The 16,201-nt window shown below is 35.0% G+C and overlaps 4 protein-coding genes across 4 annotated transcripts; 1 reads left to right on the forward strand and 3 right to left on the reverse strand.

Annotated features, from left to right (window-relative positions):
- Positions 1 to 114: 114 nt before the first annotated feature.
- LOC115717144 (uncharacterized) lies at positions 115 to 1,838 on the forward strand. Its single transcript, XM_030646094.2, has 3 exons — positions 115 to 421; positions 569 to 684; positions 859 to 1,838. The coding sequence occupies exons 1-3, from the start codon at positions 305 to 307 to the stop codon at positions 1,343 to 1,345; spliced, it is 720 nt and encodes a 239-aa protein (XP_030501954.2). The 5' UTR covers positions 115 to 304; the 3' UTR covers positions 1,346 to 1,838.
- Positions 932 to 4,626, reverse strand: LOC115717951 (subtilisin-like protease 4). The gene has a single exon (XM_030646919.2). It carries the CDS (start codon positions 4,234 to 4,236, stop codon positions 1,987 to 1,989), a length of 2,250 nt encoding a protein of 749 aa, XP_030502779.2. The 5' UTR covers positions 4,237 to 4,626; the 3' UTR covers positions 932 to 1,986.
- A 917-nt stretch (positions 4,627 to 5,543) lies between these two features.
- LOC115717950 (subtilisin-like protease 3) lies at positions 5,544 to 8,278 on the reverse strand. Its single transcript, XM_030646918.2, has 2 exons — positions 6,424 to 8,278; positions 5,544 to 6,210 (listed from the first exon to the last, which is right to left on the reverse strand). Exons 1-2 carry the CDS (start codon positions 8,203 to 8,205, stop codon positions 5,701 to 5,703), a joined length of 2,292 nt encoding a protein of 763 aa, XP_030502778.2. The 5' UTR covers positions 8,206 to 8,278; the 3' UTR covers positions 5,544 to 5,700.
- A 1,931-nt stretch (positions 8,279 to 10,209) lies between these two features.
- LOC115715977 (subtilisin-like protease) lies at positions 10,210 to 13,513 on the reverse strand. Its single transcript, XM_030644655.2, has 2 exons — positions 11,450 to 13,513; positions 10,210 to 11,100 (listed from the first exon to the last, which is right to left on the reverse strand). Exons 1-2 carry the CDS (start codon positions 13,328 to 13,330, stop codon positions 10,579 to 10,581), a joined length of 2,403 nt encoding a protein of 800 aa, XP_030500515.2. The 5' UTR covers positions 13,331 to 13,513; the 3' UTR covers positions 10,210 to 10,578.
- Positions 13,514 to 16,201: the final 2,688 nt, after the last annotated feature.

The following is a 16,201-nucleotide window of genomic DNA, read 5'->3' on the forward strand; positions in this document are numbered from 1 at the left end:
TTTATTTTTTTTTTAATTTAAAAATAAAAAACTAATTAAAATATTATTAAACACAATTTTAACTTTAATATTTAAGAAAAAAAACTTAACCACCTTCTCTTACCTAGCATAAGAAAGCAATAAACAAATAATATATTTTGCAATGATTTATATAAATATATATTTTGGTTTTTTGGTAGCAAATGTTAATTTGTATTATGCTGAATTCACCCAATAAATAAGTTGCCGCCATTGGAGTGATTAACACTATAAATTGTCGAAACAGAGTGAGTTTGGTAAAAGGGAGATTTTGGAGAAGAGAATAATGGATTGCGATCACAGAAATCGAAGTGTTACCAAGGACGATGTGATAACCAAGCTCAAAGACGACGGCGATTTTGATAAGCTCCGTCTCAATATCATTCGCAAGCTTAAGGACCATGTAAACAATTCTCTCTTTTAGGGTTCTAAATTACTGTCCACCATTCTCAATTATATTGAATCCCGAAACTTTACTTTTTATATTTAAAAATGATTTTATGAATGAATGAAATGCGGAAAGGCTTAGTAGGATCTGTTACTATTACAGGTCGAATTGCGGGAAAAAATGAGTTCTATTGTGAGGCAATCGCCCGCTCTTAATCGTTTAGGTGCTGAGATCATGAAACCAAGGCAACTTTCGGATGCTATTTATCAAGATGTTGGGTATGCTGTCTAATTCTTGAGATTACCTTTGGGGTTTGTGTTTTTTTTTTATTGTTCAATTTAACATTTTTGAAGCATTTACATAATGCCCTTTAGAGTTTTAAGTTCTGAGAGAGTTTCTCTTGGAAGTAAATGGAAATGAATGTGAACGATTTCATGTTCTTTTATTATTAGGGACGAACTAATGAACCAGATTTCTGAGGGGCTGTGGGGAATTATTAGATCAAATGATGTGGTTAAAAGTGAAATTAAAGAGACTGTTCAATCTGTCTACAACAGACTAACGAACCCAGAAGTGAAAGTGGAGGTTGAATCCTCAACATCTCAGATACTGCCAGTTCAAAAGAAAGATAATGATAAGGATTTGATACTTGTTCCATCCAGTAAAGCAATGTTGTCTGAAAATGAGTCACACGAACCACCTGGATTCTCAGTCTCCCATAAACATTTGAAGAGAAAAATTAAGGATCTGAAACCGTCTTTACGCCATGAAAAAAGACAGGTGGCTGATCAGCTGGGAGGGCCTGTTATATTACAGGAGAAGCTTGAGCGTGGTCATGTTGATCATGGTGAGTCACCCACTTTATCTGTTGGTAAGGAATACCAGAAACCAGATTGCTGTACTGATGAGGACCCCGATGTGCCTCCTGGTTTTGGATGATGGACTAGCATGTTGCTCAGTTTGTCATCCTCTATGAAGTTAGTTTCTCACTGCTATATGGAATTATGATTGAAGGCAGGAAAAACTGAATCAATAGTTCAATATGAGTTGGGGACAAAATTCATGCTGCCCCTACTGTCATTTGCCAGAAGTACTAGATCCTTGGAAGACTTAAGATTTTTTTTCTCTTATGAGGGAGAAAAGCGAGAAACCTGTTTTTCTTAGGTTTTACCAATTTTTGGTGCATAAATTGGGTTTAGAGATGCTTGTTTGTAATTGCTAGTTTTGTGCCTGACTAAGTAGCTACGTTCTGTAGTACTCTAGAAATTTCTTGTGATATTGAGACGTCTATATCTTTCATTTGAGTAGGAAAGAAGTAGTAACTAGTAAGATGTTTCGTTTCTGTAGATTATTTATTTATTTACTTTCTGTCTATTCGAACTTCCATCTCGGTGATGCTAGTGGAAATAAAATAAACCTTTTTTCTTCTTCATTCTGTTAAATTACTCGTACTGCTCACACTCTTTATAGAAATGAATATTATGAACCTAGATGGTACACGTCTTGATGAATATAATTCTTAGAGATTTTAATAGAGGCAGTGCAAATCTATGTTTGCCTACCATGCAGTGCATCCGTTTTTACTGAAATTTAACAGAGATTGGACTCCTAACATAGTGTTTGACAGAAACCCATGCCAGAAATCCTTGACCATAGGCATTGCTTTTCCCACTTGAAGCAATGTTGCTGAAAGACACTTCATATTGTGCTTTTTGGTTCACTTTTGTGAAGTAAAGCTTTTTGGGTTTAACACTCACATAGACTCCATCTGGTGCAACAACCTTGACTGTGTAAGTTGAATATGCATCACCAACATTGGTCACCGTCCTTGTGAACACTTGAGATGGTCCTAGTGTGACAGAAAATGAAGGGTAGTTTAGCTCTCCTTCAGGTATAGGAGATTCTTCTGAGCAATTTATTTGTCTGTGTGCAATAATTCCTACTTCTTCATCTTTGTAACCTAGGCCACAGAGATAAGGAATGTAATCATCAGGTTGAAGATCGTAGACTAGTCCTGGGTCATTTGCCCTTGTTGGATTGACATGGCCTGAACCAATGGCGAAGATGTCTGCAGGGGCAAGTGTTTCATCAAGAATGGCTTTGCCTTCTAGATTTACAACATCAGCAGTAGTCATTATAGCAGATTTAATGGCAGCTGGTGACCAGTAAGGGTGAGAGCTCTTGAGCAGAGCTGCTATTCCACTGAGATGTGGGCATGACATTGATGTGCCGGACATTATGTTGAAAGCAGAATTTGGATTTGTGTCATTGTCAAGACGGAATGGCCAAGCTGCAAGAATGCTGACACCTGGTCCAATGATGTCTGGTTTCAAAATTCCAGGACTAGCCAGGCTAGGGCCTCTTGATGAGAAAGAAGCAACAACAGGAGCGTATGAGTCCCCAATGACAGTTCCTTTAAATAATAGTGTTGCTGTTGGTGTTGCCGTTGAGTTTATGTAGGCTTTAATCTTTAGTCCATTGCTAAAGCTGACATGTGCTGCTGGAAGAGCATGAACATCTGCTTCTGTACTAACACCATCGGTTTCTTGATTTAAGAGAATCATCGCAGCTCCTCCAGCGCTTTTGACTTCTTCCCCCTTGGCAATTCTTCCAATTCCCCCTCCTCTCTCACAGGCTACCACCTTACCTTTGACATTGATATCTTTCAATGACCCTTCAGCACAAAATGCAGACTCTGATTTGCCATTCATGCCAGAATAAACAAGAGGTGAATATGTTGGAGGAAAGTCTCCTCTGTGGATGGTTTCACCATCAAACGCTTCTCCATTTCCTAGTTTTGTTGTGGCTACTATTTTTCGATCTATGGTGCTTGCTCCTACTGTGAGAATCCAAGGGGCTTCATTAGATAAAGTGCTGTTAAAAGGGCCAGAATTCCCAGCCGAGCAACTTACAAATATTCCTTTTTGGATTGCCGCAAATGAGCCTATAGCAATGCTGTCGTTGAAAAGTGTAGTTGGTTCTATACCAAGGGAGATCGAGAGCACATCTACACCATCCTCAACTGCTGCGTCAAGACCAGCCAGTATATCGATGTCGGGACAATCTTCTCCAAAGCACACTTTGTATATTGCCAAATGAGCATAAGGAGCCATGCCAACTGATGTGCCTTTGGCATTTCCTAGAACATTTGCATAGTTCACAAACCTTCCTGCTGCTGTACTTGCAGTGTGTGTCCCATGTCCGTCCTCATCAAGTGGTGGCTCAGTTGCCCCTCCCTTTGTTGCCTTGGCTGCCAAGTTGAATGACCTCGCACCTATTATTTTGTTGCTGCACTCAGACACGTTGAAATCACACCTCCCCTTCCATTTAGCGGGTGGGGGAGGTATTCCCGCATCACTAAACGAAGGATGGCCTGGAAAAATTCCACCATCTAGTACTCCAATGATCACTCCCTTCCCAAAATTTGACTCTCTCCAAAATCCTGTCTGCTGGTGCAGTCCCAAGAAGTCGGGTGTGTGTGTTGTTAGTTTCTTGAATATCTTTTGAGGGCGTGCTGATACAAAACCATCTTTGTTTTCGATTGCTCTCACTTGATCATGTGTCAGCCTTGCTGCGAACCCACTCATTACATTTCGGTATGAATATATAATATGAGGCTTGTTGTCTGAGCTTGCAGCAGTTCTAACTGGCAGAAAAGATTTGTACCAACTCTCCAAGTCATCTGATTGGGAAAGGACTCTGCCCTTTGGTTGGCGTACTTGGATGATGTAGTTCTGTAAATTGCTAGACTTGGTAGTTTGAGAGGCAGATGCGATGACAAGAAAGAAGCTGAGCACAAAAATAAGGTAGAAGAAAGAAGTTGGAGCCATTTGAATAAACTACACCACATTTAGAATGTGGTAAAGCTGTGTTTGATTTTTTCCAAAAGAAGTGTGTGTATATATAGAGGAGCCAAAACAAGAAAACTGGCCTTCATCTTTAAGCAAGTGCAAATACTTAATTGTTGAAGCCTTGTTAGTCGGCTCATGGGGAATTTTTCAGCTTTGGAACCTTTCTGATGGTATAGTTTAAAGGAATTTTTATGCTAACGGCAAAAGGCATGCTGAGTAAGTTTTAGTTTATTATCTTGCACAGTTGCTTTGTTTAAAGTATATCTATGACTTAGTTGTGGATAGATATTAAAACTTGTTGACTCCTGAGAATATTTAAGGTAGACTTGTTCTTTTGGCCGGATCAGCCTCTTGTAAAGCTATATACAATTCGAGAGATGAAAAGGGAATTTTAATGGTCCATTTGTGTTATATTAATGTATTTCTATATTTTCCTGTGAGATGCGGTTCTGCTTGCCATTATTTTATGTACTAATTACAATCATATAAGACAGAGACACCAAGAAGGGAATCTTGAACTATTTCATTTTGAAAAGATGTTTGAATGATGACTATTTCAACCTTCAAAATATATTAGTTTGGTTCAATTTATTGATTCTGTTACCCTTTCCCTCTCAGTAGACATATCATATATATGTTATATAAAAGGGTGATATGATGCATTGCTGAATTCCCCTCTTCGTCAAAAGAATATTATTAACTTTCTTCAACCATATTGTAAATCTTTCTTTGCTGTCTTCTCTAGCTAGTTTATTCCTACAAATAAACTTGTTTTGTTTTGTAACATTGGAGCTTTGGAAGTCCATAGTCACATCTTAAGGTACTACACTCTAAACAACCTAAGGCTATTATCTTGATAGCATCATATTATCATGAAAAGGAGGACTGAAGATTGATTTCTAGATGTGCTACACAGGGAACTGGAAAATGTTATTAACTCTTTGAAGACACTAAAACTAGATATATTTGGAGGATTAAGACTATATATATATTCATTCAAAAAAAAAAAAAAAGACTATATATATATATTTTTTGATTAATATAAGACTATATATAATCATGAGAAGTTAATCAGTCTTGTGTTAACATTACGAAAAAAATGTTAATAGGCTAATTCAATAGTTCATGTTCAAGTAAAACAAGTTAAAATATCTAAAATAACTTGATTTTTTTTTTCAGGCCCTTTGTGATTTGCTAATCGTGGGAGATATGCAGTATTGTAATTATTTTCAATTACTAAAATGTAAAATGCCGTCAAACATTTTCATTTATTTATTACTTCCAATAATTATAGAAATAAACGCTAAAACATTTCTGGTACTTCTTATTTGGTCAAAACCAAATCTTAAGTACATAAATGGTAGGTAATGACTCTATTAGACTAGCTCCTATAATGGGCTTCTCAGTTATTCTATTCTTAGTTTTCTACAAAGAGAAAAAGATTCAAATCCCAAATATGATAGATATTTGGCTTCTAACAGAGTACTTAGCAGAAACCCATCTCAAATATCCTTGAGAAAAGCCCTTGTCAATGATCCCAGGCTTGTCTTCAGGGAAAATACTAATAGAATATTCAAGCTTCTGGTTCACTTCTGTGAAACTAAGTGTTGGAGGGTCGATGCTAATTTTAGTTCCAGCCGGTGTAACATACTCTACAGTATAAGTTGAGTTAGGCTCACCCACATTAGTCACGATCCTTGTAAAGTTCAGAGGGTATTGGCTAAGAATTACGGAAATGGTGGGATAGTTCAGCTCATATTCTGGTATACTTGTCACTTGAGAGCATTTTACTGCTTGTTGGGTGATGAGAGAGACTTGATCGTCTGTATAGTTCAATCCACAAAGATAGGGTATGTAATCTTCTGGTGCAATGTCATATATAAGACCTGGATTGTTTGCCTTGGAGGGGTTTACATGGCCTGCCCCGGTGGCGAAAATGTCTGCTGAGGAAGCCTAATTGAAAGAACTTTGTAATTAGTAAACTTGAATTAACTAATCACTACAATAAAAAGTAGATTTAGTACTGATTGTGTTAATTAAGTACATTGTCCATTGTTTCATCCATTATCACTAAACAATTCTTATAAAAATTGAGATGTCTAGTGTTGTTTATATAAGTTATAGTATTTGTAGTACTTAAATGCTATCAAATACTAGTATTAATACCGTTTCGTCCAAAATGGGATTTCCACCGATGTTGTTGACGTCGGCAGTTGTGAGAATGGCAGATTTAATGGCGGCCGGAGACCAATCAGGGTGAGAACTCTTCAGCAAAGCTCCAATACCACTGAGATGTGGGCAAGACATAGAAGTACCTGAAATTATGTTAAACGGTACGGTTGAACTATTGTCTACCGAAACCGGCCATGCAGCTAGGATACTAACACCGGGTCCTACAATGTCTGGTTTCAAGATTGAAGGACTGGCCCCACTTGGGCCTCTCGACGAGAATGAAGACACTGATGGAGCATGCAAATCTCCGATCACAGTTCCTTTAAACAAGATTGTAGCCATTGGTGATAATGTTGAGTTTATATAAGCTTTAATCTTCAATGAAGAGACGAAGGCAACATTACTAGCTGGAAGAACATGAGCGTCAGCTAAAGTAGTGAATCCATCTGGCTTTTGGTTCAACAGAATCATGGCAGCGCCGCCAGCTCTCTTCACTTCTACACCTTTGTCGATTCTCGCTACGCCACCACCTCTTTCACAAACCACAATTTTTCCTGCTACAACTTCACTTTGAAGTGAGCCCACATCACAAAAAGCAGCGGACTCGTTACCACTAGCTCCCGAGTAGACAAGTGGTAACAATTTTGTTTGGTCGAAATCCTTTGGCTGGAACAGAGACTCTCCCTCGAGTTCTTCTCCATTTCCGAGCTTCACATTGGCTTTAATTTTTCGGTCTATGGTGCTAGCTCCGACTGTTAGAATCCAAGGAGCTTCGTTCGAGAGAGTGAAGTAATCAGGACCTTCGTTCCCTGCCGAGCAGCTTACAAAAATACCTTTTCGGATGGCTGCGAAGGCACCAACAGCTACAGAGTCAGCAAAGAAAGGAGCTGAGCCACCGCCAAGGGAGAGAGAAAGAACATCGACGCCATCAGCCACAGCAGCATCAAGCGCAGCCAAAATGTCAGATTCTGCACAACCTGCTTCACTGCATACTCTGTACATCGCCAAATGAGCGTATGGCGCTATACCAACAGCTGTGCCATTGGCATTTCCGTACACACTAGCTCCAGGGACGAAGTTCCCTGTAGCTGTACTAGATGTGTGAGTTCCATGTCCTTCCTCATCAAAAGGAGGCTGGCTTTCAACGACCCCTGTTTTTGGATCGGTAACAAAATTCTTAGCACCAATCAGTTTGTTGTTACACACACCGCTAGAAAACTCGCACGTGCCTTTCCATTTTGGTGGTGGAGGTGGGACTCCTTCGTCGCTGAAGGAAGGATGGTTGGGGAAGATTCCAGTGTCAAGAACCCCTACAATGACACCTTGGCCTAATTTGGACTCTTTCCACAATCCTAACCCTTGACGAAGTCCCAAAAAGGTAGGAGTACGAGTGGTGTGTAAAGAAAAGACTTGTTGCGGTTTAGCTGAAAGGACGTCGTCTTTGGCTGCCAAGGCTTTGGCCTCCTCAGCCGTCAATCTAGCTGCGAACCCGGTGGCAACATTATGGTATGTGTGAACCAAACGTGTGTGCTGGTTTGAGCTTGAGGTTGTAGTAGTAGTAGTTGTAGATGGTAAAAATGAGTCGTACCAAGTGTTCAAATCCTTAGTTGAATGATCAAATAGATCGTAGTGTTGTGGCTTTTTGACGTGAACAATGTATGTGTTTAAGGTCTCTTCTTCAGCTAGAGCAGCTGAACCACTGAAAACGACAATTGACATTAAAGGAAGAAGGTAGACAAAGTGATCCAACATCGTCCATTGTCGTTTAATCTCCATATTTTTTTACAAATTATAGTGTTAATTTGAAGTGTATATCTTCAAACAATATTCATTGTTATTTATATATATAATAAAGGGGCTGCATGCATGGTGAAACCTATGGAGATCAGTACTATCAAAACAAAAATCGAATGAGACTTTGTTACAGTTGGAACAAGGCAGCGATATAATTTATGTTAAGACAGCAATTAGTTTGGAGTTTAAGGTTTGGACTTGGGTTGTATTTGTATTGATTTTCACATTGATTGCGAACTGTCTTTGATTTCTTACGATAAATTTCTGAATAAAATGAATTTTTGGGATGTTTGTCCTTGATACAATGAGTAATATTTTGTAATTTTTTAATGGTCCATTTGTGTTATATAATGTATTTCTATATTTTCCTGCGACTGCGAGGTGCCGTTCTGCTTGCAATTATTTTATGTAATAATCACAACCATATAAGACAGAGACACCAAGAAGGGAATCATGAACTATTTCATTATGAAAACATAGTTGATATATTATTGATTCTTTTCCCTCACATATCATATATCCACAATAATTATATAAGTGTGAATAATAGAAATATACCGTGTAGGTTCCTTAGCTCTTTGTCTTTTCTATATCTCTCTATTTAGTTTTCTCTTGATCAACACATATCTATCATCTCTCCCTATAAAACGTAACTCAACTTTAATTTTATTAAAAATTTAATACAAATAATCTTAACTTTAACTGGATGGTCAATAAGTCACCACATCAAGTTCCTTGAGTTTTGAATTTTATCACATCACATCTACAGCATATAATATGCTGCATATTATATCTGCATAAATATTTATTCATCTGTTAATATTATATGTAATACACATATATTTAATTATAATTTTTATTTTTATTTTGATTGTATATTTTTAGTTATATAATTAATTTTTTTCTAATATTATTTAATGAACAATATCATCTTTTATTAAAAAATATTTAATTTAATTTAAGTACTATTTATAAAAAAACATAATATTATTTATGATTGGTTTTTAATTATAATTATAATTTAATTGTAATATAATTTTAATTTTATAATAATTTTTAATTTTTTTAAAAAATATTTACACTTTTTTTTTGACAAAAATAATAATAAAAATATATTTGTTAGTAATTACAATAAATAATAGCATCGCAATAGTTATTTTTAAGAAACATAAATATTATATCTATTTTATTATTTAGAAAAAAAAGATTTTTTTTAAGATATGTAAATTGAGTAAAATAAACGACAATAAAAAATATATTTTTTAAATATATGTAATGAGTTTAAATTGTAATTTATAAAAAAATACTTAAAGGATATGTGTAATGCGAGTTTATTGTTTGTCAGGCCATTATATTTTTAGTTATGTATATTTAATGTGGTTATGTATATTTTTACTTAACCATGATCACCAAACTCAATTTTAATTAGTAAATTTAAAGTGGTTATGTATATTTTTAGTTATATAATTTTTTTTCTAATGTTATTTAATCAACAATATCATCTTTTATAGTTTTATTTAAAAATATTTAATTTAAATACTATTTATTAAAAAAAATATATAATATTATTTATAATGGTTTTTAATCATAATTTTAATTTAATCCTAATACTTTTAATTTTATAATAATTTTCAATTTTTTTAAAAATATCTTATACTTTTTTTTTACAAAAATAATAATAAAAATATGTTTTTTTTAGTAACTACAATAAATAATAGCATCACAATAGTAATTTTTAAGAAACATAAACATAATTTCTATTTTATTATTTAAAAAAATAATTTTTTTTTCCAAATATGTGAATTGAGTAAAATAAATGATAATAAAAAAAATATTTTTTTTTTGAATCTGTGTAATAATAATGAATTTAAATTGTAATTGTAATTTATAAAAAATACTTAAAAGATATGTGTAATGCCAGTTTATTGTTTATCAGGCCATTAAAATCCATCCATATACAAATACACGGACAAACACTTAATATTGAAATCTCAACCAAATTTGCAATCTTTATTTCATCAAAAATGACAAATAAAACCATAGTTACTTATTACATCACATTCTACCAGAGGAATGGATGATGTGTTAACAAGCTAATAAAATAATAATAATAATAATAAAATGTAAATATCAATATAAAGATTATTGAAAGATTTTCAAAAACATAAGTTGGGTGCAAATTTCTTCATCGACCCAATACAAGTATCCTCTCTAGAATATAACTACCTCGTCAAATAATTTATTAATAACTTTAAATGGGAGAATCTATATATTTTTGCAATTATTATTATTATTATATATCAATACTTATCATCTTGAGAATTTTTTTTCTCCTTCCCTTGATCTCCAAATATTTCACGACGAAAAAGTAACAGAAATTGGGCTTCTAACAACGTGTTTATGATCAGAAACCCATCTCAAATATCCCTGAGAGAAATCCTTGTTAGAAGTAGCAGCATTAGCAGTTGCAGTAACCGTGATTGTATACTTAAGCTTCTGATTCAATTGTGTGAATGTAAGCTTATTAGGGGTGACAGTTATTTTAGTTCCTTCTGGGTCGAAAACGACGGAGGTGTAGACAGAGTTAGCCTCACCAACATTGGTGACTGTTCTTGTGTAGGTCTGAGGAGCAGACGATTTAGGGTCGATAGTTAGAGCAAAAGAAGGGTAATTGAGTTCTGCTTCTAAAATGGGTTTGATTTGTTTGCACTTAACGAATTCGTCAGTAATGATTGAGACTTGTACATCTGAGTAGTTTAGTCCACAAAGATATGGTATGTAATCTTCTGGTGTCAGGTCGTAAATTAGACCTGGATTTTGTGCTAATGCCGGATTTATGTGGCCTGATCCCGTCGCAAACACGTCGGCCGGAGCATTCTAAATATATAAAAAGACAAACATTGTTAAATGAGATATTACAAAATAAAAATTAAGCACTTTATATATGTTCAATGTTAAGACTTGCTTTCCAATAATGTAATTTTTGTAAAATGACGTAAGAGTAAATGTGTCTAGCTAGATAGAGATTTATTTTTCAAAATATATAACTTTTGCCAAACACCTTAGAAAAATATATATATTTGTGTGAAAAATATTATAGATTAAAAAGAAACAAATCTATTTTTACTAGTAGTTTGTGTGTTGTGCATTATTCCTATATATTATAGGAGATGTAATATGTAAAAGAAACTTGTAGTATATATTTTTGTTTTTTTGTAGTACTTACGGTTGAGTCAGGGATGGGTTTTCCCCCAGTGTTGATGCCGTATGCAGTTGTCATCATGGCGGACTTAACGGCGGCCGGAGACCACTCGGGGTGAGCACTTTTAAGCAAAGCAGCAACTCCACTAAGATGAGGGCAAGACATAGAAGTACCAGAAGCAGTGTTAAACGTAACAACTGCACTTGAATTGTCAATAGAGGTTGGCCAAGCAGCCAAAATATCAACACCAGGGCCTATTATATCCGGTTTCAGAATACCAGCACTAGTTTTGCTGGGACCTCTCGATGAGAAAGCAGCAACGGCTGGTGCATTTTTATCTCCAATCACTGTTCCCTCAAACAAAATGGAAGCTGTTGGTGAAGTTGTTGACTTTATATAAGCCATCAGTTTTTGACCTTCAGCATAACTCACGTGAGTTGCTGGTAGCACGTGAGCATCAGCTGAAGTAACTGCCCCATCCTGTTTTCTATTCATTAAAATCATTCCTACACCTCCTGCTCTTTTTACTTCCACTCCTTTCATTACTCTCCCCAGGATCCCACCTCTGTCACAAGCCACGATTTTTCCTGAAACGACGTCGCTCGTTAGCGTATTGTTGTCGCAGAAATTTGATCCGTTAACTTTACTTGATCCCCCGTAAACTAACGGTACCATAGCTGCCGAGTTTAATGACTTCGGTTGATTTAATGACTGTCCTTCTAACGACTCTCCGTTACCGATTTTAACCGAGGCTTTGAATTTCCGGTCGATTGTTGAGGCTCCGACAGTGAGAAGCCAAGGAGCTTCGTTTGACAATGTGTAATGATCGGGGCCGGAATTACCAGCAGAGACACTGACGAAAACACCCTTTCGGATAGCTGAGAAAGAACCGATGGCTACGGCGTTAGCGTGGAAAGGTTCAACATCTCCTCCACCGATTGACATTGAGAGAACATCAACGCCGTCGTTTATGGCGGCTTCTATCCCGGCCAAAATGTCACTCTCTTTACAACCCTCCACTCCGCACACTTTATAAGCCGCCACGTGCGCACGCGGAGCCATTCCTGCCGCCGTTCCGTTAGCGTTTCCAAACACGTTTGCTCCCTTAACAAAGTTTCCGGCAGCCGTACTCGCCGTGTGCGTGCCGTGTCCTTCATCGTCTGAAGGAGCCACTGCTAAACGCTTTCCTGTTGAGTCATCGCTCACCAAATTCATAGCTCCGATCAACTTCTTGTTGCAGACGTGACGACCGGGAAAATGGCACCTGCCTTTCCATTTTAGCGGCGGAGGAAGCATCCCTTCGTCACCGAAAGAAGGATGGTCCGGCTTTATTCCGGTGTCAAGAACACCGATCGTGATACCCGCTCCCAACTTAGCCGTGTCCCACAATCCCAGCCCTTGGCGCAATCCCAAAAAGTCAGGACTCCTAGTGGTGTGCAAAGAGTAGACTTTTTCCGGTGCGGCTGAGATGACACCGTCTTTAGAAGCCACTTGCTTAGCTTCCTCCTCCGTCAAAGTGGCTGCGAAGCCGGTGGCCACAGTGTGGTACGTGTGAACCATGCGCTGGTCCGTGCCCCCGGACCCCACTCCACCACCGCTGCCAAAGCCATGGAAAACGGCGCCACCACTACTTTCGCCGCCGTCTGTGCTCATTGTAGAAATAGTAGAAGGTAAAAATGTTTGATAATATGGATCTAAAGGGTTGCGTCCTGATGAAAGAGGTTGCATATTATCTGGTCTTTTCACATACACAATGTAAGTCTTTTTCCCGCCACCACCACCACTTGTTTTTCCTTCACCTGCTGCTGTAGCCATAATAGTACCATAATTCAAAATCAAAACTGATGATAGCAAAATTGGGTAGAAAAATTCTACCATTCTCCATTGTCGTTTAGTAATCTCCATCAAAATCAGCTTCTTACAAATAAAGATAAATAGAAAGATCTTATTAGAAACCTAGCTAATTAAAAAAAATGGAGTTTATTATATCTATAATTATAATATTTGTTAGAGCAACATTAATTACTAGAACACACAAACCATTGCGTTCAACATGTTTTTTTTTTTGTCTGTTTAATATTGTTTTATTATTTGTGGCCAACTGCATCTGATATATATGCTAATTAAGCAACAAATTAAGGTTGTGCTTTATTTAGAAAATTGGGAGATAAATTTAGAAACTATGAATAAGGGATAGGTGGTGGACTAATAGTGTCGTTCATATTTTTGGTTTTGACATTTTCAAAAGGTGAAAACTTTTTTATGTACGTGCACCGTTGGAATGGAATGGAGAAATTATCAATAGTTTTTTTTTTTTTTTGATGTAATTGATCAGCAATAATAGCAAAGCAAGATCCTGTTACCCTTGACTACATTTTGTCCTAAAATAAGATTATATGCTCTTCCTCTGGCCTTTTCCTTCGGCGAAGCCTAAAGTGGTGTTTCTACTTTTTATTTATTTATTTTAGGCTATTACAATAGTTTCTTAAACAATATTAGTCTTTAAACTTTAATTTTTTTTTTGGCAAATTAATTCTTAAATTTTATTTTTTTGGAAATATAATTTTCACTCTATAGTATTTTATTTATTTATTTTTGTATTAGTTTTAAATAGTTTTATATTAATATATTATTAAATTAAATAAATATATATATTTTTATTTATATGTATTTTCTTAAATATGTCAAATAAGAAGAAGAAAAGAACAATTCAAAAAGCTTAAATAGTAATATTATTATTTCTTTTATAAATTACCGAAGTAAATTATATTTTAAAATTTATTTTTAATTTATTTTCCGCAACGAACCCATGAAATTTTACTATTGTTGATGCAAAATATAAATAATTAATATGTATATACAATTAAAAAATTATTCAAATTATAGTACTACATATTCAAAAATGAACAATAAAATATACTATAGATGTTAGAATATAAAATGTGAGAGAGCTAAAATTCTCTCTAGCCATTATATGAGTCCGCTAGTATTTATATATTTTTCCTTATTAATAATATATATAGATAAAGTAAATTTTAAATATTTTTACAAAAAATTTAAATATTATAATTATATAGTATATATTATGTGAGTATTTAAAAAATAAAAATATTAATATAATTATTTTTATTAAAGTATTAAAATTAAAACAAAATTAAATTATTTGAATTTAATACAAAAAAATAAATTAAAGTATTTAAAATAAATAAAAATCAATAAAAATATCAATATTTAATAGTGGGAACTTAATGTTGCTAAAGAAATAAAAGTTTGAGAACCAATTTACCAAAAATTAAAGTTTGGAGACCAACTTGCCAAAACTTATATAGTTTGGGGACCAATTCGCTAAAAAAATAAAGTTTGGGGACCAACTTACCAAAACTTATATAGTTTAGGGACCTGCAATATATAAGCTTTTATTTTACCGGTTTCTATATAACACATATCAAGAATTAATTCATTATTTATTTATTTTACATGTTGTATTTTATATTTAAAAAATACAATAAAAATATTGTGTTTTACGTGAATTTATTTAGAGTATTGTTATTGGGTACTTTAAGGTGCTCAACATCATACCAATGTGTTAAAAATATTGTATTTGTTAGCGGTTTTCTATATTATTTATTAAATTAAATGGGTTCGATCTGATATTGAATTGCACCAATATAGTATATCATTTTTTATGGTGATTAGCTCTTTAAGGCGCTCCTTAACATTTTTAACTTTTAAGGTGAAATATTTATATTTAGAGTAATGCTATTATCATGGATTAGTATTTGAATGATGTATATTTAATTTTATTAATTTTGTATTTAAATAACAAAATATAAAAAGTATTATGTTGACCTGAAAAATGGTCAACTAACACGAAGTCACAAAAATAATTATACGATAAATAAATAACAACAAAGACTACAATAACAATGATGACACCAAATTTTTATAGAGGTTCAGTCCCAATTTCTACAGTAATAATTTACTCTCTTTTAGTTGTATTATCTTTAGTTTTACGCTTAAGATCCCAAAAAAAGCTCAGGTGAAATTTTTGAGAGCAAAGAGATTTACAAATATTTTTGTAGAGTTTCTACTTACAAATGAAATTGTTAACCTCTTCCAAAGAGATGGAAGGCTCATATTTATACTAAAAAAGGAATCAATTTGCATAAATTGCCCACATTCACACCCCAATCAGCTTCCCCGATCGGTGGGATTTGATTGATCTTGATTCTTCAACGATCTTCATCATTAAATGAAGATCTTGGCTTGGTCTTCACATCCCGCTGGGGGAGCTTAGGTGTATGTCACCCAGGGTATACCTATGCTCCAAAAGCCACCCGGAGCGAGGGAAGGGGGGAGCACAAGTGTATGTCGCACAGGGCATATATGTGCTCCCGGAACAACCTAGGGGGAGCACAGGTGTATGCCACCTAGGGTATAGTTGTGCTCCCGGAACCACCCGAAGAGAGCACATGTGTATGTTGCCTAAGTTACACATGTGCTCCTAGAACGGTATTGTGTTGTCTTATTTCCTTCTTGCGAATCATGTCTTATCTCTTAAGTAAACCCTATGTGCAAGGATTGTATTGCGGGGTAACAAACATAGTTGAGATAATTCTTCCTTCGTACCCTAATTGTACGCTTCACAAGTGTATACATAGGGAAATAATCTTTAAGTTGTTGATACACTTAGTTTAATTGTCATGCTTGATTTAATTTTAGAAGGTCCCAAACTGTGGAGGGTACAAGATAACTTGATATCAAAATTATACACCC

This window comes from Cannabis sativa, chromosome 5 (genome assembly GCF_029168945.1).
Source record: "Cannabis sativa cultivar Pink pepper isolate KNU-18-1 chromosome 5, ASM2916894v1, whole genome shotgun sequence".
NCBI lineage: Eukaryota > Viridiplantae > Streptophyta > Magnoliopsida > Rosales > Cannabaceae > Cannabis > Cannabis sativa.

What these genes read in the sequence shown, in the direction of transcription:
- LOC115717144 (XM_030646094.2), top strand. Translation starts at nt 305, where the DNA reads ATGGATTGCGATCACAGAAATCGAAGTGTTACCAAGGACGATGTGATA. An exon ending in TTCGCAAGCTTAAGGACCAT is followed by an intron (nt 422 to 568) that starts GTAAACAATTCT and finishes TTACTATTACAG; the next exon opens with GTCGAATTGCGGGAAAAAAT. An exon ending in GCTATTTATCAAGATGTTGG is followed by an intron (nt 685 to 858) that starts GTATGCTGTCTA and finishes TTTTATTATTAG; the next exon opens with GGACGAACTAATGAACCAGA.
- LOC115717951 (XM_030646919.2), bottom strand. Translation starts at nt 4,236, where the DNA reads ATGGCTCCAACTTCTTTCTTCTACCTTATTTTTGTGCTCAGCTTCTTT.
- LOC115717950 (XM_030646918.2), bottom strand. Translation starts at nt 8,205, where the DNA reads ATGGAGATTAAACGACAATGGACGATGTTGGATCACTTTGTCTACCTT. An exon ending in ATCCCATTTTGGACGAAACG is followed by an intron (nt 6,211 to 6,423) that starts GTATTAATACTA and finishes TCTTTCAATTAG; the next exon opens with GCTTCCTCAGCAGACATTTT.
- LOC115715977 (XM_030644655.2), bottom strand. Translation starts at nt 13,330, where the DNA reads ATGGAGATTACTAAACGACAATGGAGAATGGTAGAATTTTTCTACCCA. An exon ending in AACCCATCCCTGACTCAACC is followed by an intron (nt 11,101 to 11,449) that starts GTAAGTACTACA and finishes TTATATATTTAG; the next exon opens with AATGCTCCGGCCGACGTGTT.